The 25,560-nt window shown below is 39.4% G+C and overlaps 3 protein-coding genes across 4 annotated transcripts in view; 2 read left to right on the plus strand and 1 right to left on the minus strand.

The window, feature by feature from the left end:
* Positions 1-25,560, plus strand: part of LOC140144253 (cystathionine beta-synthase-like protein) — a 75,245-nt gene that overhangs the window by 44,662 nt on the left and 5,023 nt on the right. For both annotated transcript variants that reach the window (XM_072166071.1, XM_072166072.1), the window contains exons 8-12: positions 587-692; positions 3,177-3,251; positions 4,858-4,992; positions 7,092-7,200; positions 9,654-9,738. In XM_072166071.1, the coding sequence (XP_072022172.1) occupies positions 587-692; positions 3,177-3,251; positions 4,858-4,992; positions 7,092-7,200; positions 9,654-9,738 (510 nt within the window). The remainder of the gene's footprint in view (positions 1-586; positions 693-3,176; positions 3,252-4,857; positions 4,993-7,091; positions 7,201-9,653; positions 9,739-25,560) is intronic.
* Positions 10,628-13,708, plus strand: LOC140144254 (uncharacterized). Its single transcript, XM_072166073.1, has 2 exons — positions 10,628-11,401; positions 12,724-13,708. The coding sequence occupies exons 1-2, from the start codon at positions 10,956-10,958 to the stop codon at positions 12,914-12,916; spliced, it is 639 nt and encodes a 212-aa protein (XP_072022174.1). The 5' UTR covers positions 10,628-10,955; the 3' UTR covers positions 12,917-13,708.
* LOC140144246 (uncharacterized) lies at positions 18,029-24,734 on the minus strand. The gene is made up of 5 exons (XM_072166063.1): positions 24,442-24,734; positions 24,090-24,191; positions 23,008-23,124; positions 21,466-21,622; positions 18,029-20,457 (listed from the first exon to the last, which is right to left on the minus strand). Exons 1-5 carry the CDS (start codon positions 24,616-24,618, stop codon positions 18,482-18,484), a joined length of 2,529 nt encoding a protein of 842 aa, XP_072022164.1. The 5' UTR covers positions 24,619-24,734; the 3' UTR covers positions 18,029-18,481.

Below are 25,560 nucleotides of genomic sequence, written 5' to 3' on the forward strand. Positions count from 1 at the left end.
CTTTGTCTTGGTGCCCCTCAAAATGTGTAACTTTGGATGTATTCTGTAGCATGTGATTGCCTTGGTGCTCTGAGAGGCCTTAGCTGAATTGCTTGGCTGCCCTCACAAATGCCAAAATGAAATGTTTTCCCCTGGTCATTTGATGAAATGAAGTGATATATCATGTTGCAAAGAATTCAAGGAAGGGTACCATATCTTCTCTGATAATATTGATGAAGCAGTAGAAAGAAATCTGTCACAATGCAATGCTAGAATTCTGACCACTTCAGTGTGCCTTGTGATAGTGTCATTATCATCATTAAATGACCATCTAGAAAAGGCATTGTCATCATCTTTTGGCAATAAAAAGTATTTTGTGTGTGATAAGGTAACTTGAGATTGCCAGCATGCTGTATTAATAAATCAGGGGAATTTACACTACAGATGGCACCATAAACTAACTATTGCATGATATTGCATGATAGTGTTAGGGAGTTCCCTTGTTACATGATTAGTGTTTATACCGAGTACAATCAGTACATCATCACACCATCACTATGCCAACTCTGTGATGTTTGAAATGATTTATTTGTTTGTATATTTGTAGGTGGTAGCTGTGGTACAGCAATGTATGTTGCTGTGAAGGCAGCCCAATCCCTCAAAGAAGGCCAACGTTGTGTCGTCATCCTGCCAGACTCTGTCAGGAATTATATGTGAGTACACTATAAAACTTAAGCCCATTACATCACATTATGTTTCAACCTGCAGTGAATGGATTACCAATTCCCACTTAATACTGGAAGGTGCAGTGGATGACAAAGACCTCACCGTCAGTTCCAATCAGGGTATCACCTGGCTGTCTGTACACCCTACCCTGGGTATCATAGAGAATGATTCACCAAATAAGAAATCAAACTAACTAACTAAAGTGCAAAAATAAAATTACATTTTTAAGTTATTGGCCGAAGTAGTTAATCTTGTGTCAAAGCATTGATGTAATTATCATTTGAAATGCAAAATGGTCCATGATAGTTACATATGAAAAAACAAAAAAAAACAATCTGATTTTCATAAAACCTTCAATCACATTTTTCTCAAAACTAAAAAAGACAGAACCTATTTGTGATCCATCCAATCAGTTATTAAATAAAACTGGAAAACCCTAAAACTTGTAAAGGTGAAATATATTTGATGATAATAATATTACCTTGTGTACATGTATGTGTAGTGAAACTGATAGATGCTTGTGGTTCAGCCGATTTCTGAGAACTGTTATTGCAAAAGCAGTGGGCTATTCCAGTTAAAATCCATGCACCCCTATATGGAAGACATGGCCTTAATCTCCCACACAGGGAGTGTAGATTTCAAATGGAGTCACATATTCAGGTAAACCCATTTGTAACTCACACTCCATGTGTGGACGAATTAAGGTCATGTCTTCCATAGGGTGTTTGGATTTCAACTGGAATAGCTAATCTGATGGTGTAACATGGACATTGGCATGCCATCACATTATTGCCTGCCATGCTCTGTACACACTGATATATTACATAGAAGCAGAAATTGCCAGCAGCCTTAAGATGTACAACAGAGCCCCATGCAGTACCAAGAATTCATCAAATACATTTGTGATCAGCACAGGTCTATATCATGCAATAAGGGAAAACCCAATCATGCAAGAGGAACTCTCACTATTTCTCCTTTGGGGATTTTCTCTTTAATATGAAATAATTAACTTTCTCTTACATGAAATAATTTATTTTCAATGTCACAAAATGTGTGATCCAATTAACTGACATACTGTGCACTGTGTGCAGTGGACATCACACCCTCCTGCCCCAAATAAAAAAACAGGGGTTTGATTTGTCTGGATTTTTTGTGACCAAAATTTACACAATTTTACTGGTATTTTTGCCCAATTTTAAGCTGCTTCTCTGGCTTTTTTACTATGTTCAATCTATTTTAAAGAGAAATATCTTCACCTATGTTACCATTACCTAACAGTGGAAATATTTTTTATAAACATCATATTGACATGTTATATTTGTAGTTAATTGCCTGTACTCCCATTCCTAACATTACTGTTATTGCAACACTACAAGGGGTTTTCCTGTATGCCATTATAAACAAACTCTTGCATGATTATAAGGTAGTGTCCCTGGCTATTCCAGTTGAATTCCATATGCCCTCTATAAAGATAACATGAGTTTTAAAGTGGAAAAATTGTTGGCCAGGCAAGTTGTAACATTATACCTACCACGTCCACGTAGCAAGAAATTTCAGTCTTGGATGATATCCCATCATTCTGGTCAGTGATCATGCATTAGGACGTTACACTTATTCTGCATAAATGTGAGTTTACATCACCTGCACCTGTAGGTCACCTGAATCTATTTGCATTGTGGGATATGGTGCAAAATTGAATGGTACAAAATTGCTACACATTCCAAAATTGTGTAGCAAATGATGAAAATTGTGTAGCATTTTGCTACTGCTACGCACTTATTGCAGACACTGCCTGTGTAGGTGCTGAATGTCACTAATAATCTCTCATAAAAGTAAATAATTACTGCATTTAATGGACATAAATCCATATGCCTACGGAAGACATGCTTTAATTTCCCACACAGGGAGTGTGAATTTCAATGTGTTTAATACCTAATAATGGGTGACTCCATTTGAAATCTACACCCATTGTATGGAAGATTAAGACATGACCTTCATCTCCCACACAGGGGGTGTGAATTTCAAATGGAGCTGCCCAATCAGGTATTAAACCCCCATTGAAATTCACACTCAATGTGTGGAAGTTAACGGTCATGTCTTCCATACAGTCAGTCTACTCTGAAGTACAAAGTACCGACGCATACGTACACATTGTGCTGACTTTGAAGGCACGCATACCTGCAGCACAGATGCAGCACTACCCACTGTTAACACGCTGTATACACGCGAGTTGTCACTTTGTACTTCAGAGTGGACAAACTGTAGGGGGTGTATGGATTTCATCTGGAATAGCCCATTGCATGATATCAGATGCTCATGATACATAAACACAGGCTTTGTGTAGTGATACCACTGCATGTGATATGTCATCACAGTGTTTCCCTGATGATATGCTCTATACACACTCATCTAGCCTTATATATATAGAACCAACCCAATGTTTATTGCCTAGTGTGTTGTTGTCATTACAGGACTAAATACTTATCTGATGATTGGATGGTTGATAGAGGCTACATGGATAAGGAATACGAAGGAAACAAACAATGGTAAGTCACTTGCTTGTTTTTATTTGAAGTGTTTGGGGTTTGGCAATCTTGTAATGCCCCCCACCAAATATTTTTCTTTCCCCTAGTTTGCCTCCCCCTCACACCATTAAGGCAGAAATCCAAAAATTTTCACTTTTTATGGCAATTTTATGCAAAATTTGTTAATCTTGCCCCTTCCCCCCCTCTCACCAATTCACTTTGGCCCACCATGCCCCCCCACTGGAAATATTCCTGGTGCCGCCACTTGTCAAAAGGCGAAGGGGCAATCTTCAACAGTCGCCCAATGGGCTACCAAATCGCAGGCTTGGCAACCCTGCTTTATGTTGAAGTTTGGAATATTGCGCTTATCATATATGCATGTTTTGACTTGCTAGATTATGTTGCAATTGAGGGAATTTCCCTATCTCTGCCTGTTTTGTCTTGGTAGATTATATGTTGCAATTGAGGGAATTTCCCCTATCCCTCTGTGATTTGACTTGTTAGATTATGTTGCAATTGTGGGAATTTCCCCATCCCTGTGTGCTGTTGCAATTGCGGATATTTCCCTATCCCTCTGTGTTTTGACTTGTTAGATTATGTTGCAATTGCAGGAATTTCCCTATCCCTGTCTGTTTTGACTTGTTAGATTATGTTGCAATTGTGGGAATTTCTCCATCCCTGTGTGTTTTGACTTGTTAGATTATGTTGCAATTGCGGGAATTCCCCTATCCCTCTGTGTTTTGACTTGTTAAATTATGTTGCAATTGCAGGAATTTCCCTATCCCTGTGTATTTTGACTTTTTAGAGTATGTTACAATTGCGGGAATTTCCCTGTCCCTGTGTGTTTTGTCTTGTTAGATTATGTTGCAATTGCGGGAATTCCCCTATCCCTCTGTGTTTTGTCTTGTTAGATTATGTTGCAATTGCGGGAATATCCCCATCCCTGCTTGTTTTGACTTGTTAGATTATATGTTGCAATATTATTGAACTTATGGTTGGAATTTCCATAATCACCTATCAAGATACTAAATATATTACAATACAAGGACCTGTGCTATTAAATGGATACGGTACCTAATTATGCCTACTTATTTCTATCCATTCATGGTTCATGCTTTAGCTGCTGTGCTTCAAGAAGAGAGGGCATAAATAGTAGGTTGATAATTAAATTCAATTAACTATAATTAATATGTACGTATTATCTTTCTTTAATCATTCTGTTCTTCTTTCCTCCATTATGTCAACATACAACTCCAAACAAGCTTGGGTTGGTGAGTGTTCTGGTCAAGTTTGTTGATATGTGACAATATACATGTATGGATAGCAAATTACATTAATTTTAAAATGCCTCCCATAAGCACCCCATAATAAGCACACCCTCTAGTAAGTGCCCCTCTACTTTGCCATTACCAAAGCACCATGGTTCAGCTGTGGTGCGAGAACCACTCTAGTTTTATCACTCATACATAAATTCTAGACAGATCATGTGTTGATTACTATTAAATATTTTACCATCAACCAATGCCGTTTGATAGTTTTTACCATCCCAATGCTGCACTGGACTCTTCACGGAAGGTCTCAAGTTTTGACATTATCTTTGATTAAATTTAACCTTTGGCCTTGGCAGGTGGTGGAACCAGAGAGTATCCCTTCTTGAGCTAGGAGCACCACTGACAGTATTACCAACTGTGAGCATTCAAGATGGCATTGATATCATGAACAGGGAAGGATTTGACCAACTACCGGTGGTTACTGAGGCAGGGTAAGTAGACAAAATATATTGGTGAAATGTGACAAATTGTGTTGGGGATTGGTAGCGTAATAAGGAGCCAGAATGGTGAACAGTTTATGAACCATGAGCTTTGTTACACTTGACTTATTTTGCACGCAATGTTAGGGATGTCTGGGATGTGAGACCTGTCAATATATGAATGACATTAATGTTTGACACTCAATTGAGCATTGGTACTCTGAAGAGTAGGGACGGATTTGACAGTATACCAGTAGTTAATGAAGCTGGGTAGATAGATGTAGACAACAAAGTTCATATTCAAATAGTTTTTTCTTGACAAAATATTTAATTTCAAATCTCAAATTATCATATTTTATTGGTTGAAGATAAATTATGTTAAAATATTTAGCCTAGGCCAATGTTTAACTGGTACATATTCATATTAATATTGTTTCAGTAAAGAAATATGATTCCTGAGGGTATATCAAAACTGCTACCAATAGAAATATTATTCTGTAATCTCCTAAAAGTCTGCAATAGGATTTCCATTGATAAAGGATGTTATTATCAGGAAGTTATTTGAGCTCAAAAGAGTCACAAATTAAGGTTTCACTTTGAAAAAAAACCACCCATTTGTCATCGGGAATTATCACATGTAAATATGTTTGTATTTTGCCCTACCTCAATTTCAATCTTTGAACTCAGAGTCACAAGTTAAGATTTCACTTTAGATGCAATAGATTTAAATATTTTGGCATTTTGCTCTACCTTTTTCAGGTTTAAAGGTAAAAAAAGTAGCTTAAATATTAACCACATTGATTATTGTTTATTTTCTCACGGTTCAGTTTCAGTTTTGATCATGAGATATTTAAGCAAACAAACATGTGAACTGTAAACATGACGACATTCTGCCCACTTTGTAATTGAAATAAGGGACATTTTAAAGTGCTACAATTCTTGGCCTACTAACCTGGCTCACGTCCATTTATATACATTTTTATGGGGTGATACCCCCTAGCCGATTCCCCGATCCCTCACTTGCACTCGAACTACGCCGGTAGGTATTATATCACTCATATATAAATTCTAGACAGTTCATTGGTTGATTACCATTTATCATTTTTACTATCACCTTCTCCGTGTGATAGTCTTTACCATCATGTGCTCTGCCGTAGTGCGCCTGCGCCAAGCGGTGCGCTGACTCTTGGACTCGCCGATTTAGTTATGGGGTGGACCCCAAAATGTGAAGTATATCACGGCAAAACGTGGTGTTATGTTGATGAAAAAATGTATTTCCTACCTTAAATAGTATTTTAGTAATAGAATTTATGCATGAGTGATATAAAACAAATTCCGGCTCGTGGAATGGAACAATCCATCTTTCACCTCGTGATTATATTTCGACCATTACACAAATTTAAGACAGTTAATATTTGTTTACTGGACAGCAGTACCTGCCGGCCACTACCTGTTCCTGCCATTAGCAGTTGCTGCCGGGAACACAATCAAAATAATCTTCCATAAACTTCCTTCTGACCGGCACAAAATTGAGCAAATTTTGTACATAATTATGTACAAAATTTAGTAAATATAAAAAGTATAGGCCAAAATCTGCTATGCACTGCACTATGCATTTGCAGCAACATAAATCACTGCTGTATCATTCATTGGATCAGTCACAGCAGCCATTGTTGTATCGCAGTTTCATCAATAGGTGGCGCACTGACATGTGTCCCAGCCAGGCGTTTCCTTGTAAGTAAATTACCAGGCACTAAATTTAGGCTGGTCACAACCCTGGTTCTAATTGTATAATAAAATTAGCCGGCACTCAATTTGGGCTGCTACAGCCTACAACGCTCTCCTGTGCATTAGGGTAAGGAGTTCCATTCTAGACAAATACAGCACTAATTTGTTTGGATTAAAAAAATATTATCTTGTTTTGCCACATGAAACATGATAGCTTAATCCTAATCCTTTAGTTATTCCTAACTAGCAATAAAAGAGAAATTTTAATATTTTGCCAATTTTAGGAAAAACTTTGGCTTTATCATCTGCATATAGTGTGATTTGGATAGTGGCTCTTCTTTGATTGATTGCCTATGAACTTCACTTCTTTTGTGTTTGTACAGAGTGGTAGAGGGTGTAGTGACTCTTGGAGGATTAATGTCACACATGCTAGCTGGTAAAGTGAAGATGAGTGCACCTGTATCTGATGTCCTATATAAACAGTGCAAGACGGTAGGTAGTGACAAACTGGTGAAATATACCGTATTTCGTCAAATAGTCGCCCCCCCCATCAAATAAACGCCCCAACCACTTTTTTTTTCAACCAAGATGTTTCAAAAATGCCGATATTTCCATGCTATCTTGTGTAGTAAGCTTACCAAGTTGCCCACATGGTCGATAATAGCATCAATAATTGGCGAAAATCTGGATTGGAAACCCGGAAGTGAACAAGAAGTCGGTGTTTCTAGTTCATAGTTCGTCATTTTAGCGTGAGTTTTTAAGTTTGCCTAATGATTTTAACGGGAATTATCGTTCTAAAGTTCAGTGACCTTGAATAAACGCCCCCCCCCTTGGGAAAATGTAACGCCCGAGCGTTTATTTGAACTAAATCGTAATTAAAATCACTTAAATTATTCTGTTGGTCCGTGCCACGTCACTTCTGGTTGATGATGCGACTCACGGTCGAATGAAAACAAGTCCCTGATTCGATTTTTGTTGATGATTTAAGTCTTCAGAGTGGAAGAAACTTACTTGATTTACCGTTTATATGCTGACAAACTTAAAATTAAATTCCATGGTCGAGTGCCGTTTTTTCCGAAATTGAATGTCACTCCAACAACATCGCTATGTAGCCTCCTTCACAGCCGGTTTCTGTTGTTCATAACAAACCGTGAGCCACATGCAGTTTGGGCCCGAGACTAGAGATAGCCCGGATGTTGGACCAACAGAATTTGTCCTTTAGATGATATCAATATATAGTCTGGAAGCTACAACAGTTACACTGTAAAAATAATCACTAAAATGATCACTGAAACACCTGAAAATTTGATGATTTTAATGGGATAAGTGAATTTCAATATGAAAAGTGAAAGCCCCTCTTTTGGTTCAAGTTCCTTGGGAAATTAGTCAAGGTTAAAATGTATCCATGTAAATTCTGTTCTGTCTGTCATCAAAGTAACAGGTGTAAGTCAGTTCTTCTGTGGAGAATTGGCCAGATGGGGCTTCCTGTTTAATTGCACAGACATAAATGGTTAAGGTTTAGTTTGGGTACTTAACATTCCTGCGTACAACCCAAGATGGCCTCATGGCATGAGTAGCCATCTTGGATGTACCATAGGCTTGTGCCATGAGTGGGATTTGCTGTTGGTGCCTCATGGCATGAGTAGCCATCTTGGATGTACCATAGGCTTGTGCCATGAGTGCGATTTGCTGTTGGTGCCTCATGGCATGAGTAGCCATCTTGGTTGTACCATAGGCTTGTGCCATGAGTGCGATTTGCTGTTGGTGCCTCATGGCATGAGTAGCCATCTTGGATGTACCATAGGCTTGTGCCATGAGTGCGATTTGCTGTTGGTGCCTCATGGCATGAGTAGCCATCTTGGATGTACCATAGGCTTGTGCCATGAGTGGGATTTGCTGTTGGTGCCTCATGGCATGAGTAGCCATCTTGGATGTACCATAGGCTTGTGCCATGAGTGGTCATTTGCTGTTGGTGCCTCATGGCATGAGTAGCCATCTTGGATGTACCATAGGCTTGTGCCATGAGTGGTCATTTGCTGTTGGTGCCTCATGGCATGAGTAGCCATCTTGGATGTACCATAGGCTTGTGCCATGAGTGCGATTTGCTGTTGGTGCCTCATGGCATGAGTAGCCATCTTGGATGTACCATAGGCTTGTGCCATGAGTGGTCATTTGCTGTTGGTGCCTCATGGCATGAGTAGCCATCTTGGTTGTACCATAGGCTTGTGCCATGAGTGGTCATTTGCTGTTGGTGCCTCATGGCATGAGTAGCCATCTTGGATGTACCATAGGCTTGTGCCATGAGTGCGATTTGCTGTTGGTGCCTCATGGCATGAGTAGCCATCTTGGATGTACCATAGGCTTGTGCCATGAGTGCGATTTGCTCTTGGTGCCTCATGGCATGAGTAGCCATCTTGGATGTACCATAGGCTTGTGCCATGAGTGCGATTTGCTCTTGGTGCCTCATGGCATGAGTAGCCATCTTGGATGTACCATAGGCTTGTGCCATGAGTGCGATTTGCTGTTGGTGCCTCATGGCATGAGTAGCCATCTTGGATGTACCATAGGCTTGTGCCATGAGTGCGATTTGCTGTTGGTGCCTCATGGCATGAGTAGCCATCTTGGATGTACCATAGGCTTGTGTCATGAGTGCGATTTGCTGTTGGTGCCTCATGGCATGAGTAGCCATCTTGGATGTACCATAGGCTTGCGCCATGAGTGCGATTTGCTGTTGGTGCGTTTATTTTAGCAAAGGAAGTGTTAAAAGGTTTAAAAAACAGACATAGCTAAGTGTTGGATGTAGCTCAAAATGGACCCCTAATTGGCAACAACTTCAATGCCACAATTTGTTAAAATCCCACTCTTTAACTTGGCATGCATATTACTTTTGTATTTGAGTGACCCCCATGCAGTAGTGAAACTTTGTTTTGCCCCTTTTATTGCAGGTACAACTGGACACAACATTAGGCAACCTATCCCGTATCTTGGATCATGACCATTTTGTGCTCGTTGTACACAACCAGAAACTATGTAAGTAAAACTATCATCCATATTAACTTCATTCAGTCCTGGGTTTAACCCCCTGAGCACTACCTGCCGATCTAACATATGCAGTTCAAACGTCAAGTTTATCAGACATGCCACATCTCAGGTTAGCCTGAATTCAGGTTTTTTGCGAGTCCAAATTCCTGTGTTTTTATTTTTCTTCAGCCATTTTGGGGCTTTTTGGCCCGCATTTACATGATTTTTTTTAGGGTTTTCTCACCAGTTTCTGTTTAAGTTGCATCTCGGGTTTATTGCTCACTTTCTTTAAAAAACTTTTTTGTGTTTGCTATTGCTTGAATATTAATCTTATGTAAAGCGCTTAGAGGCCTTTTTAAAGGAACAGACCATCATTGACTTACCGCGACATATATATGTGAAGGAATAATGAATCAAATAAACTGTAAAGTCTTGAGGTAAAAATCGATTGGATAAACGAGAAAATCTGATTTTTCCCAACAAAATGTACTTCTCATAGCTCTCGATGGACGCTGCCATGTTTGTTCCCGATGATCTCTTTCCTACGCTATCGCAAACCAGAAATCGGAAGCCACCAAAATACATAGCACGTGACACGCCAACTTTTGCCACTGAAAAATCCTCCGTGAACTTCGTATTTCACGTAAAGTATAGGCCCAAAGTTCGGTTACAAATAATGTACTTTAGAATTCTCTGACACGTTTACGTATAATTTTTCCTGAAAATAGTGAAAGTAGACTATTTCCCGTAATTTGTGTGGTCAACAATTGGTTGTAATGCTGAATAAGGGGGGAAAGTGGTAAAAAGTGGAAACACGCTGCAGGGGTCGATGATGTAACTTAGGCTCTTCGCAGTCCCAGTTGAACTATCGAGCGTACTCTACGAGTGTTGTAAAGACTATAGTGCCGAACAATTCATCGGCCGTTCTATTTCGTAAATTGATAAACATATTTAAAATAAATGATGATCATTGTATTATTTTCCAACTTTTATTGTAATTATTTTGCTTTTATGACATTGATAATCAATTTATTCTACCTGCCGTGATCCGAAAAGAATAAACTGAGATTTTTTAAAAATATTGCATACCAAGTTCTAGCAACACACTGATGACAGCTCTCGCAAACAAAACATTTCGGTATTGTTTGGTATCGTCAGCTTGGTAACCTTTGTTTTAGAACAGTGTTTTATAGTTTGGTAAGCTTACATGTATTTAGCTTCGAGTCATGGATGAAATCGGCGGATATCAACACCAACCCAAGTACACAGAAGAAGAGATAGAGGAGAGAAGGCGGAGGAGAGCAGAAAACGAGGCGCAAGCCGCGGCACAACCTGATGTTGTTGTTGAACCTGATGATGATGATGATGATGACCCAGAGGACCCAGATGATGAGGGTCGCCTTGCCAACTCTTCCTGGTGCATTTGCGACCATTGTTTACATGTGCCAAAAAACCCTACTCTAAGCATGTGCATTTGCTGCAAGGAGCAAACATTCACCGGACTTCTCGACAAACTGTATCCGGATGACCCGGGAGATGTCCCTCGAATACGCTGCATCACTCTGCATGCTGATTTTGAGGCAATATGTTTAACACCTGCGGTGCTGGAAATGATTGCAGCACTGACAAGAGAGAGGCGTGGGTACCCTATCAATGAAGATTGGTCAAACAGGTACGCTAATAAATAAAACCCTGCACTGTCCTACGGTAAATATGCACTGCTACACTCCTGACTTTGAATGTTTCTCCCTGTAAATTTTTATCATTCTTTTGTCTACGTGGAATACGGGTGATGGAATGTAGTTTAAAATTCCCGCCGAGCCGCATCATTTCACATTTTAGGTGGGATAGACACAGACGGGACCCAGCTATGGCTGCCATTGAGGTGTAGGAATGTGTGAAATTGGATTAGTCTATAGTACAGAGATGTAAGAATTCAGGAATTTCTCGGACGGAATCAATTCCGGAAATGTGGCAAAAACAAAAAAACTCAGAGGTGCTCGCTTGCATGTTTTTCAGGGAGTGGATCATTACTTTACATATCTCCGAGAAATTGAAAATTTATGTCAACATTTTCCAAATTTCAGAGGGACTAAGGGCCCTAAATAAATACAATAAAACAAGTGTTCTACAAAATGTACATAGACAAATATTATCCATGCCAATATCATTTAATTATTTATATTGCACTGACATCGATCTGGGACACCTGCCATCAACATTGTCAAGAATTTTTTTTCTGTATGAACAAATTTTAATCTTTTCTGATTCCTAATAATTAGCTTTTCTTTATTGGTTTGCGGTTTGCTCATGCACATATTTGGGGGAGGGGCTTTGGGGCCCCAGACCCCGGTAAAAGCAGGGGGCCAAGAAGAAGGGCGGCAAATACATGGCCGCAAAAATGAAGGGGCGGCAAAAATTCAAAAAGAATTAGTAAATAAAAAAGGGCGTAAATATTTGATAAAGCATAAAATTGTTTGAAAAAATGGTACTATACATCCAAATGTGCTGCTTTTAGGGCGCTAACGCCTGAAACCCTTTTTTTGTTTTATTATGCTCTTCACGTTTTCACACGACCGAGAAAAAAATTGGGTCAACCTTTTCGGGCTGTTGAGGAAGGGGCGGCAAAAGTGAATTTTCTTCAGCCACCCGGGCTTGGGGCGGCCACGGTACGCCACTGTTGCTCTTTTGTTTTATGTGCAAAAATACTGTATTGAATTTATTGTATCCAAACTTTAATGACAGGATATATGCTAAGTGCATACACAGCCAGTCTGAGATATTATTTTTGGAGGGCACCCTGAGTGAAAAATGTTCAACACTATTCACTATTCATTCGTACATATGTATCCAGCACTTTTATCAGTGCTTTCATAGTGCTTTTATCAGGTCCCTTCAAAACTTGCTTACAATTCGACAAGGAAATTCCCCCACCAAATACGCCACTAAAGTGGCCCAGTATGCTAATTAGTTTCATATATCTTCATTTGATAGGTTATACCGTTTGCTCGCCTACCAGGCCTATACATTTTGGATTCATGGCAAGTTGGGAAGGAAGAACCGCAGAGTCATCCCTGCCTGTGCTGTTAACACAATTCGTCGGAAGTGGCCAGAAATGAACGATAATAATTACGTGTCGTATAAAGAAGCTGAGGCAGATGAGCTTGGTGATGCATGGAACCTTTAATGCCAGTAAAATTCAAGGGACCAATGGTGCTGTTACTATAGTGCACTGTGCCGTTTCTCTGTAGTACTTAGCCGTACAGCTATTGCATAGTGACTGCGCAGCTACTCTGCTTGATCCGCCATCATTTTTGACATTCATAGAGACTAAATAGTGTTCAGGGTGTCACTTGGTTGGCATCGTTTGTGATGGACGTGTATCCAAGTAATATGTGTAAAGTTAACCTCTTGTTAGCACATTCATGTACACAGTATTGAAGTCGGAAATAAATGAGCAAATCACATTCACTTTTGTTACTGTCATTCAATGTTTTATTTACAAAACAGGTATATACATAGTTGTGTGGAACTACACACATCCAGATTCTTACAGCCAGCGATGTGGGCCACTATTGCAATGTTATACTGGAAGACAGAAAAAGACTAGTTTGCGTCTGACGTCATCTGTCAATCAAGCTTGAGCACGGTTTGTTTACAAGACAGTGTTGTGATGATGTGAGCTGATGAACGCGGCGATAAAACCGAGCGCCTTATTGTTAATTTTGCACCTTCAAACATACAAACCATCTGAAAAGTTAGGTCTTTATATAGTACCGAAGTGATGACCTCACAGAAAACGGTTTTTGCATTTCAGCGTCTTGAATACCATGTATCGGTGGAGCATGATGAAAAACATCCACAGTCCAAATTTGGTGGGAATCGGATCATGAGGGCCCGAGATATGGTCGCATGAATACCTAATTAGCCCCATTGAAATCAGTGTAAATTGGCCTGGTTCCAAACAGTTTTGAACCAGGCCAATTTACACACCGATTTCAATGGGGCTAATTAGGTATTCATGCCATATCTCGGCCCTCATGATCCGATTCCCACCAAATTTGGACTGTGGATGTTTTTCATCATGCTCTATTGAAATATGGTCATGAAAATGCTGAAATGCAAAAAAGAAAATTTGATGACGTCACACTTCAGTACTCTATAGTAGGAAACTTTCTTTCACGAAGGCACCATGTCAACAATGCCTAGAAAAGTTGCTGTTTGCCTTTTTTGCCATTTTGTGCTATTCCTTTTCTCCGATCGGCACCAGCTAAATCGACCTTCCTTTTACGTGCTATTAACCAATCAAGGATCGTAGGGAATTCGATTGACAGTGACGTCAGACGCAAACTAGTCTTTATTTCTGTCTTCAATTATAACTGTGCTGTAGTGCACTTTGCTGTTTTTCTGTAGTAGCCATGCAATAGTGGCCCAAGTCGCCCGCCGTAAGAATCTGGATGTGTAGTACTTCAAACACGAGAACCAAGCCACATGTATACAAGAATTGTTTCCCCAAAAGGACCTAGATTCCTTTTGTGAGAGGAAGGGAAACAATAATTATTTTTAACACAGTGTTCTACATTAATGTTGCTTCTTTGATGAGGTTTAGTTTTGTCCCATGTTTACTGGACTACCTTTATTTTCAATCATTTATAAGCTTTCACAATTTTTTAAACAAAGATGTCTTTCCATATTCATAATTCATAAAAACTCAAAGGTCAGTGAAACAAAGATAAGTCCAATTTTAGAAATTTGACTTGGAAATATGCCCTTTGTGTTTCTGCAATCAACTTGCAGCAGCTACATGTATAGACCTTAAATACCGGTATTATAAATGTTAAATTATTTGGACCTATTTCACTTGAATATATGCTATCTATTTGACATACATGAAGAATATGTGATACCGTAAAGTAAAGGTTTGCCTAATGGCGCTATTGGCTCCCTTGACAAAAGTTGAATTTTAGGCACAACATAAAAGTGCCCTCCCGTAAAATTCCCACCATCAAACAAAGGAGCCCAAGTGTGACATTAGGCAAATCTGTACGGTCTCAACAATTTGACGTACAAAAGGGTCAATTTTATGTTGCCACTCAGTGGGCAGCAATCAATCATGGCTGTTAAATAACACATATTTGGTTGATTTCTTGTTTTGGAAAGTTCCACAACAAGCGTAAAATAAAGGACATGTGCTAGGTCATTCAACTTGTTTCCCCTAAATGATTAAGCAAAAAAGTTGGTTTTACTTTTCGGCATGTTATACATAAAATAGAGAAATATGATCATTGGCATTGATTGTACATTATATAAAGGAAGAGGCTAATGCATCATACACTGGAACATGGAAACATTCAAACATTACTAACTAGCGCGTGTCGCCGCACAAGATCAAATTAATGATGCTTATAGTTTCACTCTGTGTGAGGTGTTCCGCGTAAGCTTATGAAAGTGCATGCAAACACAGGCATCAAGCCGCTGGGTGTGTAATGCAAGATGATACTAGGGGGATGGGACTTAGTAAGTGGACCCTTTGTAGTTGGAACTGAACAAAAATCACCATGATACAGACCGCATTGAAGTTATCAAACAGGAACTTTCAAAACCAGGCTTTTAATACCTTTCCACCTGATTTTCACCTCTTTATGGAAAGTAAACTACTCTTTATCCACCATGAAGTACAAAGAAAGTGTGCACACGTTAACGGACTTTGAACACGCATGGATCCGCAAATAAACCACGGCACTGAGCACTGTATTTGTATTCGTGTGTTCGTACATGTATAGTGGACAAAGAGTGCACATAGAAGTGGACCTTTTGTAATTCAGAGAGCCCCACTCTGTATATGCCCCTGCTCTCCAGAGATTCTTGTAGCATTGCACAAAGCTTTTAAAAGCATTTCAAATGCAACACAATGGTTCTATGTGTGTATTTTTTAATGTGAGAAGCTCAACTCAAACAAACAATGTACATGTCTATAGAAGTAGTACTGTTAGTATAATACATGTAGTAGTTGGTACAAGTTGTCTACCTAGTCATGATCAAGAACAAAATAAAATATTTTAATGGAATGTCATGTTTTCAGGAAGTCCCATCTTTTGTCTGATCATATTATGTGTACACCTTTTGTAAATTAAGTACGAGCAATTAAGGTACCAGTTATCAATGGTACAAGTTTGTGTGTGGCTGACGGGCTGAGAATTCACAATCGGCACCAATTTATACACCTATACACATTCTAAATGGGCATTATTGTGTTTTGCTACCCATGACAGGCAAGCAAAATTTAGCATTTTAAAGCTAACCCTGTGTTTCTGTTGTATATGATTTCACAGATGGCAAAACATGATAATGCCATTCTATATAAGAAGTGCCCTCACTATTCAATGTTGACTCAACCAGCAGTCAAAAATTACCCAAGGGTGAAGGGTAAGCCAGGGATTTTCGGGTACCTGTGGCATTTTTCGGGCGGGTAATCAGGTACCCAAAATTGTCCAAGTTATTATTTTTTTTTGGTTTTGGAGTGTCTCTGGATCTAGAGCTAAATGCTAAGGATCATTAATTTTTTGGTTGTTGAAATTTCGGGTACCAGGGCAGGGAATTTCCTGCCCAGGTAATGTAATCTCGGACGAGCAGCCACGAGCCCAACTGAAAATCCCTGGCTTAGTGAAGGGCGATTTGTTCCAGAGTTCTTTAATTGGGCTAAAAAAAATGTTGTCTCAAATCCCACACACGCATTCGTTTTTTCATAGCACTGCCATTTCAGCCGAAACGGCAAATTAATTTTTTATTTTCCCCGTAAAATCATGAAATTCCGAGTCAAATTTGGAAGTAAAGTTACTTGATTCAACACTTGCATTGTTCAGGTATAAAACAATTGATTTTTGTACTTTCAATTGTGTAAATCAACCACAATTTCATGCTGTGTACTTTTGAACACTCGAAATGACATCTTAATTCAAAATTGTGTTTAAAAAAAATTCTTTAAACAGGCTTTGAGTTTTAAAAAATTGAGGAGTGTGATAAATAGCACTCACACTCAAAGCCTGTTTAAAAAAATAAAAATCTTAAAAAAAAACCCTCATTCCGCATTCGTTTTTGAAACTGCCATGGGCTTTGAGACAGCATTATTTTTTAGCCTTATACATACATGTAGCCCCATTAAAAGATGAGGGCGAAAAAGTATAGATCCCGAAGCTGATCTTTGATCCAAGTCCACACTCAATTCCTGTTCTCACTTTTACACCGAATTATTACCCATAGTTGGTTTTGATTTTAAAAGCTTACAGGCTGTTCCAGAATGATTTGTACCCACCTGTTTAAAAATAATATGAATACACTGGCACATTTTAAAAGAGACATCAATATTTTCCTTGTAGGGAAAGTGCATAATTTGTTCTACATGTAAATTAAAATTGGAAAAAAATGCAGTTTCAATTTCAAGTTGTACCGAAAATGTACAGGGTGTCCCTGAAAGAACTGTATCCTCAGAAACTTAATTGATTGGGTATTTTAATGCTACAAACTCAACATAACTAAATAACTGGCGTGGTTGAAGAATAAATTGGGTATCACATACTTTTTGAATTTTGACAATTGACCGCACCGTTATTGAAACATAAGAATTTTACGAGACTTCCTCGTTTTTACACCTTTCCACAGATTCAAATATCAATCGAATATCTGTATTTGGAGTTGTAATCACTGCGCACTGTTGTCATTGATAGATATTCGACTTTGTAGAATGGATTAAAAATGAGATAGTTTCGTAAAATTCTTCAAAAACGGAGCGGTCAATTGTCAAATTAAAAAAGTATCCATATCGGTTATCTAGTTATGTTTGGTTTATTCGTTCAAATACCAAAAAAAAATTCTGCTCCCGACGATACAGTTCTTTCAGGGACACCCTGTATGCCTTTCAAATGATCATGACATCGATGTGTACAAATTATTCTCGAACACCCTGTACTCCGGGTTACATGGATGATTTTAATTTCATCTTTCCCCAGACGGAAGCCGGTGCACATAAATGGTGAAACAAATAAAAACTGCATTCTGTCAAATTCAAACCGGTGGCCTTGGAATTGTGAGTGCAAGTATACAAGTGTGGGATGGTACAGGAGTATTAGATTAAACCTCTGAACAATGTCTGTCATTTTCCTAGCGTTAAGGGGGCACTACACCCCTGGCCAATTTTGTGCCTATTTTTGCATTTTTATCAAAATTCTAGCACATTGGTGACAAGTAAGATATGTATATTATAGGGCAAGGACTACAACTACTGTACTGAAAATTCAGCAACTCAAAGCAAGTAGTTATTGATTTATTGATCAAATATTGGTTTTCCCTCATTTTTTTACTGTTACTCCATAACTGTTGTCTGTGCTGAAATAAACTTGCAGTAATTGTAGTCCTTGCCCCTATAATATACATATCTTACTTGTCCCCAATGCGCTATAATTTTTGAGAAGACTGCAAAAATAGGCACAACATTTGGCAGGGGTGTAGTACCCCCTTAAGTATCAGACCTGATATTACTTTTGATACACGCAAACCACATTAAATGATTGAAGGTTTAATCTAACACTCTTCTCCCATCCAACTCTCATAGCTTAGTGGTTAGAATATGCCAATATCGCCAGTTTGAATCCGACAGAGCGCACATGTGTTTCTTATTTTTTGTGCGACTGTTTATGTGTGCACCGCAAGCCTCCCACTGGGGAAAATTAAAATATAAATTCCAGCTTCCAGTGGACTACTTGTCATTATTTTGAAAGCGAGTCTGCTGGACCTCACGCAATGTCTGCTTTGATGGGACCTCAACATTCTTGGGTATGATGTTCCTTGGCAACTGAGGCAGTATAAAGTTAGCGGTGTCTTTCTTTCGCTGTTCTTGCTTCCTGGTAACTACATCGGCCATGAGCTTGTCCACAAACTCATACGACTTCGGTTCATACAAAATTCTTGATGTTACCTTGGCCGAGTCTTTAGAATAGACAGCCTGTGTTCGCAGTGTGCCAACTTCCTCTGATGCCGCATTGCTGACAGTTACCACAGCTTGCTTGCGGCCCACATTAGCATTGTGGTCCAATGCAGCAAGCTTGGTTCTTGCCACCATACCTTCAAAACTGAAAGGTATCCGCTTGGGCAGGTACTTCAACATAAATCCATGGTAATTCTCAAGTTGCCCTGTGTGGCAGAATAGGTTCAGTTTTTTGATATCATTCTTCAGCCTTGTATCATCAAGCACTTCATTTAAAGCCTTGTGTGGTGGAGAGCCTGGTTTCAACCACTTGACTTCCTCCTCCTCCTGCGCACTTAATTGGTCATGTTCACATTTCTTGAACTTTCCAAAACCCCAGTTGTGGTTGTTGGTACAATGGTGCGTTGTGGACATCCACCTTTCAAGCATCTCCTCTGCATCCCCCCCACAACTGGCTGCTGCCCACCACAAGTGAGTTTTTATTGCTGGAATCCAGTCCATTAACTCTCCACAATCTCGCTTCTGTGCTTTCTGGCGTAGCTTCTTGGCGACAGATTTGGCCAAATGCCAAACATCATACTGATGATTTATATAATCATAGTCCTCTCGCATCATTTTTTGAATACCCAGATGCCTATCTGTTGCGAGGACATCAATCAGCATCTCCCCTTCTAGTCTGTCCAACAATCGCCTACACCCTTCCTTTTCCATGGCGTTACTGCTTGTAACCTCCGTCTTCTGCACCACTTCCATATCTACTATTAAATCAGTGTCCATGTCCATTACTGAGTAGGTACTGTACTTGGCGTTGTGACCCGGTGAGTCGCAGCGAGCATCACCACACGACTTCAAACCCCCCTTCTCACGTATTGCATCCCACAACTTCTCCTGTTCATTTGCCCATGTATCATGGATGCATGGGAACAAGTAGTCTGCCTGGTGTGTGTTGTAAGTTGTTTTCGAGAGAAACTGCCAATTCAGCACATTAGCGAAATGGCATACTTTGCCGAAGTTATTGCCACTGAACAAAATGGCAGCGGGTATCATAATATTTCCAGCTGGCACTGCCTCTCTTCCACTCCCCAATAATGGCTGGGAGAGCCAAGAGAAGTTATGTCCATTTAGACATGACAGTTTCAATGACAGTGCTGATCCCATTAATTGTCCCAAGTTTTCATTTCCTTCAGGAAGTGCCATAACTGCCTTGCATACCTGGCACCTCACATGCCGAAGGAGCTCTCTAATTGAGTCTTCATACACTAGGTACTTTGGCATTTTGGTTAAATATTCATTAGTTGGCAATGGTTCATCTTCAGAAGAGCTGCTGCCTGAAGAACTACTATCCAAGTAATCCGGATCAGAGCTGTGGTCGCTACAATCTGATTCCGACTCTGAATCAGAGCTCGACGATTCTTGTGGTTGTGGTGGCGAATGCTGTGAGAAGGGCGCCAGGTACGACGGAGGTTGTACCATGTCTGCTGGAGGTGGCTTTGAGGCACATGACCGGGCTGGCATGTTTAGTGGGGGTTGTGGCAACAATTCACGGGAAGGTGGTTGCAAGTCTGGTTGCAGCTGCGGAATGCCTGCTTGATTAAGTGGCAAGTCCTGTGAAGGCGGTGGTATGTCTGGTGGACAGGGTGGTACAGCTAAAGTGGGTGGCAACTGTGACTGCTTGTTGGTTGGTTGGTCCTTCTTTGGCGTCAGGAAGTAGTAGTGGTGGTCTGTCTTAACTACTTCAGGATCACCTCCTGCACATTAAAAAAAAAGAACACCAACATTGTTAGTTTTTCATTTGCAGTGTTAGCTCAAAAGAATGGAGATTTACATTCATGATAAAAGTGGGTTCAATCCTATCCACATTTTGGGTGAAGTTCTTACAGATGTACACATGCTTTTGCAAAATCATCTTTAAATTTTCAAAAGGTCACGTTCGCATGTGTTGTTGCTAAGCCTTGAGGCTGGCTTCAACGGGTAGTGCCGACTGATTTGGATTTCTTTGTCTAGAGACTGAGTCAGAGACTGCGCCACCACTGTGTGAATTTTTATACATACACCCGAGATTTCCTGAAAGCTCTCACTGTAGTAACCCATGTGCAGGGACAGGCGATTTGCGCGGAAAAAAATAGCAAATTGCGCGGAATTGCGCGGAACTTTTTTTTTCAGTGCAAATCATGTATCCCTAAATTGCGCGGAAAGAAAGTTCCGCGCAAATCGCCTGTCCCTGCCCATGTGTAATGGGAACTAATGGCAAATCCACCATTTTATTGCCCACGGAGGTAATAAAATTGTCTAACTTTGTGATGCGCAGTTTTGACTCCATGTCTGTCATTGAGTTTTCAAAATATGAAGCTGAACATCGCATGCGACATCAATGAAACACACCAAAGCCAGTATATTACTGGTAATTATTTGGCCTCCACGAACCATAAAATTGATGGTGGACTCATTCTGTTTAATACACACTCTTACGAAGAGGTTGATCAAGAACAGTAGAGGGTCCTCATAAGTCACTTTTATAGTGCAACCAGGATTTCTATTTACCTGGTGCATTCCTGCTTCATGGGTCTTCAAAATCAAACAATTCTAATGTGGCCCATCCACCTTCAATTTTATTGGGTAATTTCAGAGACCCTAGATACAAAATCTACCATTGTGCACCGTAATAATGGTCGCGTGTATAGTACACAATTTTGTAGCTAGGGTATTTGATATTGGCCAATAAAATTGAACATGTATGGACCGCATAAGTCACTTACCAGAGGTAGCGCTAGAACAAGACATTTCAGAGTCCACAGGGATATTTTCCTCAGTCTGTGTTCCCTGTGTCACTACTGTCCGGGAAAATTCAGCCATACGTGCACACTGACAGGGAATGCGAGTTGTTATCAGCCATTCCTCTTGAGCAAATGGTACCTGCCAACAACAAAACAATAAAATGATAAATACCCACATAATAAATAGAAAATATTACATAAACTATCTGCCAACACAGTGCTGCCAACTACCCAAATACCAGGTCCTCCATTCTAGTGTTTTTAAATTAAATAACACAATCATTATAGAGGCTGTTGTACTTGCTAAGAAGTTGGAATTATGAGACAACCCTCTGTGATTTAACCTGTGATGCTGATGACCTTAGCTCAGCTTCAAAGCCAAGACATGCAGTAAGCAGTAAGTCCTTTTGATACCTTCACTTTTTTACCTCTTTCAATTTGCCATATAAAACAGTCCATGTCAGCATGTTCTATACAGTGGTGTAGTCAGAGGGAGGGGGCAAGATGGGGGGACTCCCTCCCAAAGAAAGTGCTCCAAACCGTACACTAACACATACTCATCAGGTACCAACGTGTATGGTACACATTGGTACCTGATGAGTATCAGGCCTCCAGAAAATTTTCTGCTGTCTGGGAATTTGATGACAAGTGCTGAAAATTTTCTGTGAAATTACTGAAATAGGCCTATGTGCGCGTAGCGGATATCACGAGCGTGAAGCGCGAAGTCCTAACAGCCGGGGTCAAGCGGGCCCTGGAAGCTCTCAGGGTTTAGATGCTCTCTCATGCAATCTGAGCCTTATTTTGGAAGAGTTTTCTATAAAAATTTACACCCTTTTTCACAAAAAACACAACTTAAAATTTCAAAGTATTACTGTCAAAACTCTCAAATTTCCAACAATGTTGTCAGTTTTGTCATAGTATATAAAAAGTCATAGTATAAGTCATAGTACATAAAAATTATGATTGATATAATCATATCTAGGGCTCAACTGATTATTGGATTGATATCGTATCGGCCCAATATTTTCGATATCAGTATAGGATTTAGCATAACGGTAAAAAAAATTTAAAATTTTTTTTTTTTAAACATTTTTTCGAAGTTTTCTGCTACTTTGAAGAACCACTGGACCTATTTTGAAGGGCTAGGATTATTCACAGTTTTTTTTTTTAAATTAGAAAAAAATTAGAAAAAATTACAGTTTGTTTTCCTTACTATGCAAACCATTAACTTCATAAATGCATGGAAAACCAATGCATCTATAATATGTGATAGATGAAGAGGTAAACATTATATATCCTGCATACATGATAACAAACTGTAATTTTTTTATTTTTTTTTTTTTTAACTGTGAATTATCCTGAAATTTCATAATAGGTCCAGTGGTTCTCCAAAGTCGCCAAAACTTTTTTTTTTTCTGCGACCTCAAATACTTTCTGGGAACACCGTTCCCGCGGTTTTGGAGGCCTGATGAGTATGTGTTAGGAACTGTAAAGCAAGTATGATTGAAAACTTTATGTACTTACATGTACAGTCTTCTGATTTTCTTGCACTGGTTGTCTGTCAGTAGTGCTTGGATGAGTAATTGACAGGCTGTGTCCACTGCCAGTACCTCCAGCTTTGTCACCTCCTTGTGCAACAATCTGAAAGTCAGAACATCAAATGAAAATGAATTAGATCTGGAAAAAGAAGTTTTACCACCCAGAATGAGAGCTACTTGATGGACCTTTGAATTCAGTCCTTACATTCTAGTAGGAACGGGTTATAATTTTTTATTTACCCGGTGAGTCTTTAGTCGTGTATGTGTCTTAATGGAATGCAAATAGTATTTTGAGTCTTTTAAGAACATAAAAAGTCAAAAAATTAAAAAATAACAGACAAGGTGCAACTTTTAGCATGAGTGAATTACAAATGTTGTAAACTGTCTTGACAGAGGATCCATCCATCTGTTGAAAATTATACTAAGGTCCACTGAATCTTTATTTTCATAAAATGTTGTCACAAGAGTTTAAAAACAAGACAATTCTACATACAAAGTGAGCATTTACATGCAAAAGGTCTTAAATTAAAATTCACTTTAAAGTCTTCAACAGACTTACATAGAGACAAGGGTGAAAATAAGAGAGCTTGAACCAGGGGCCACTTTGGCCATAAAGTGCCCCTGATTCACCAAGATTTGGAAGAACCAGGGGCCATTTCCAATTTCCAAGGGGCCAATAAAAATAAACTAAAATTGAGATGGAACCAGGGGCCATTTCAGAGTTTCTGGGGGCCAAACGGCTCCCGTCACCCACTTAATTTCACCCATGCATAGGGGTCTGCAATCCCAGCATTAAATCTTCCTCCAAATGTTGCATGCAAATGGTTTGAATTGTTCTCAATCATTTACTACGAATTCAGCTCTAAACGTTTTGACACCACTCGGGGGTCATACCTTTGTGGCATTTCCAGATATGTCCATTTCAGATCAAAAGGGGAGGGAGTATTAGTAAGCAAGTAACATACACTAATATAGGCTGACACCATTTCATGGTTCAGCAAAAAAGATGTACAGGATCAGTAACACAACATTGCAAGTATGGTACCAGAACAAGAGTTAAGTGCTCACCTTTTCACTTTGACCAAGACGTCTCTTTTTAGTTTTACTTGTACTCTGTCCAGACTGGTCTTCATGTTCATGAATTGCAGGCATTCCATCAGCTTCAGCACCCTGTATTTGTCAGTAAAAATAATGCAAATGTATTTAATTCCATCTTGTTGTCAACTATTTTCAGGAATTTGTATTGCATCAAAATACATACATTGTATAATGCTTTGAAGTACAAAGCAAATGGCTGCATTTGAAAATTGAAAATTTGTACATGTACGGCCTATTTGCTTCAAACAAAAGGTACAGGATGAGTAACATTGCAAGAATATAGTATGGTCCAAGAACTGCAGAACAGTATAAAAGTGCTCACCTTTTCACATTGACCAAGACGTCTCTTGTTAGTTTTACTTGTACTCTGTCCAGACTGGTCTTCCAGAACTGCAGGCAGTCCAGCAGCTTCAGCACCCTGTATGTTAAAAAAATATGCAAAATAAAAAAAATATGCAATAAAAAATTCTAGTTTCATGCTAGTTATTCTAGTAATCATGTTGAGTGTTGATAAATGCCAGCTTTACAGCAATTTGACCCCATCCGACCTTTCAGCCAAGGCACATGACCCGTCTTAGGAAACATTGGTGGTGCAAAGATTTACACCAACGCATATTTATGATTCAGTCGAACGTTATAGCTGCACAGCCGCACACAGATGCCCAGCACATACTATACGGTACTTCCCTTCCATCAACAAATTTGTTAGCTGGGGACATATTAATTTTCGAAAAAATCAAAAAACAAAATTAATATTGTCGTATTGGCATAACCCACCTGACCCTAAAATTCAGCCCTACCCTAGACTGTTTTTGAACTTGCCATTTTCAAGAAATTTCACATTTCAAGGACATTTTGAAAAATTCCAAGACTTTCAAGGCCTTGAAAAATATTTTACGTGTCAGATTTGGCAAATGAGTTGTTTTGTCAAGTTTTTGATTTATTTGACAGCAAGATTACAGAGCATCTAGAAAATGTATAATATGAACAGGAAATGCAATTTTTTTTTAAAATTTAAAATCCCACCCACCCTACCAAACTTTTTTTTTTTTTCGGCCTTATGAAAACTGACACTGACACAGAGCAATGTGGCGGAGCCATGCCATTTGTTTTGGTTTAGGCCAGTTCATGGCTGGTCAATTTATCAAATTCATAAAATTGCTGTTTACCCCCCCCAGGTTGTCATTACATTTCCTGAAGTGGATGATGAGCAAGACATTTTTTTAGAGGGGTGGTAGGCCTACCCTTAAATCCTATTCCCTGATCCCTAGCGTCTACGCTTCACCTTCAATATTTTAACCAGTACTTTTTTGGTCCTGGTGACAACCCTGCTCCTCTTTTTGATGTGCCAAAAACCTTTGCCCCCCCCCTTTGATGTGACAAAAAATCTTTGCCCCTCCCCCTTTCCACACTAAAGATTTTGGGGAACCTGAATTTAAAA

Source organism: Amphiura filiformis, unplaced genomic scaffold (genome assembly GCF_039555335.1).
Source record: "Amphiura filiformis unplaced genomic scaffold, Afil_fr2py scaffold_46, whole genome shotgun sequence".
Taxonomy (NCBI): Eukaryota; Metazoa; Echinodermata; class Ophiuroidea; order Amphilepidida; family Amphiuridae; genus Amphiura; species Amphiura filiformis.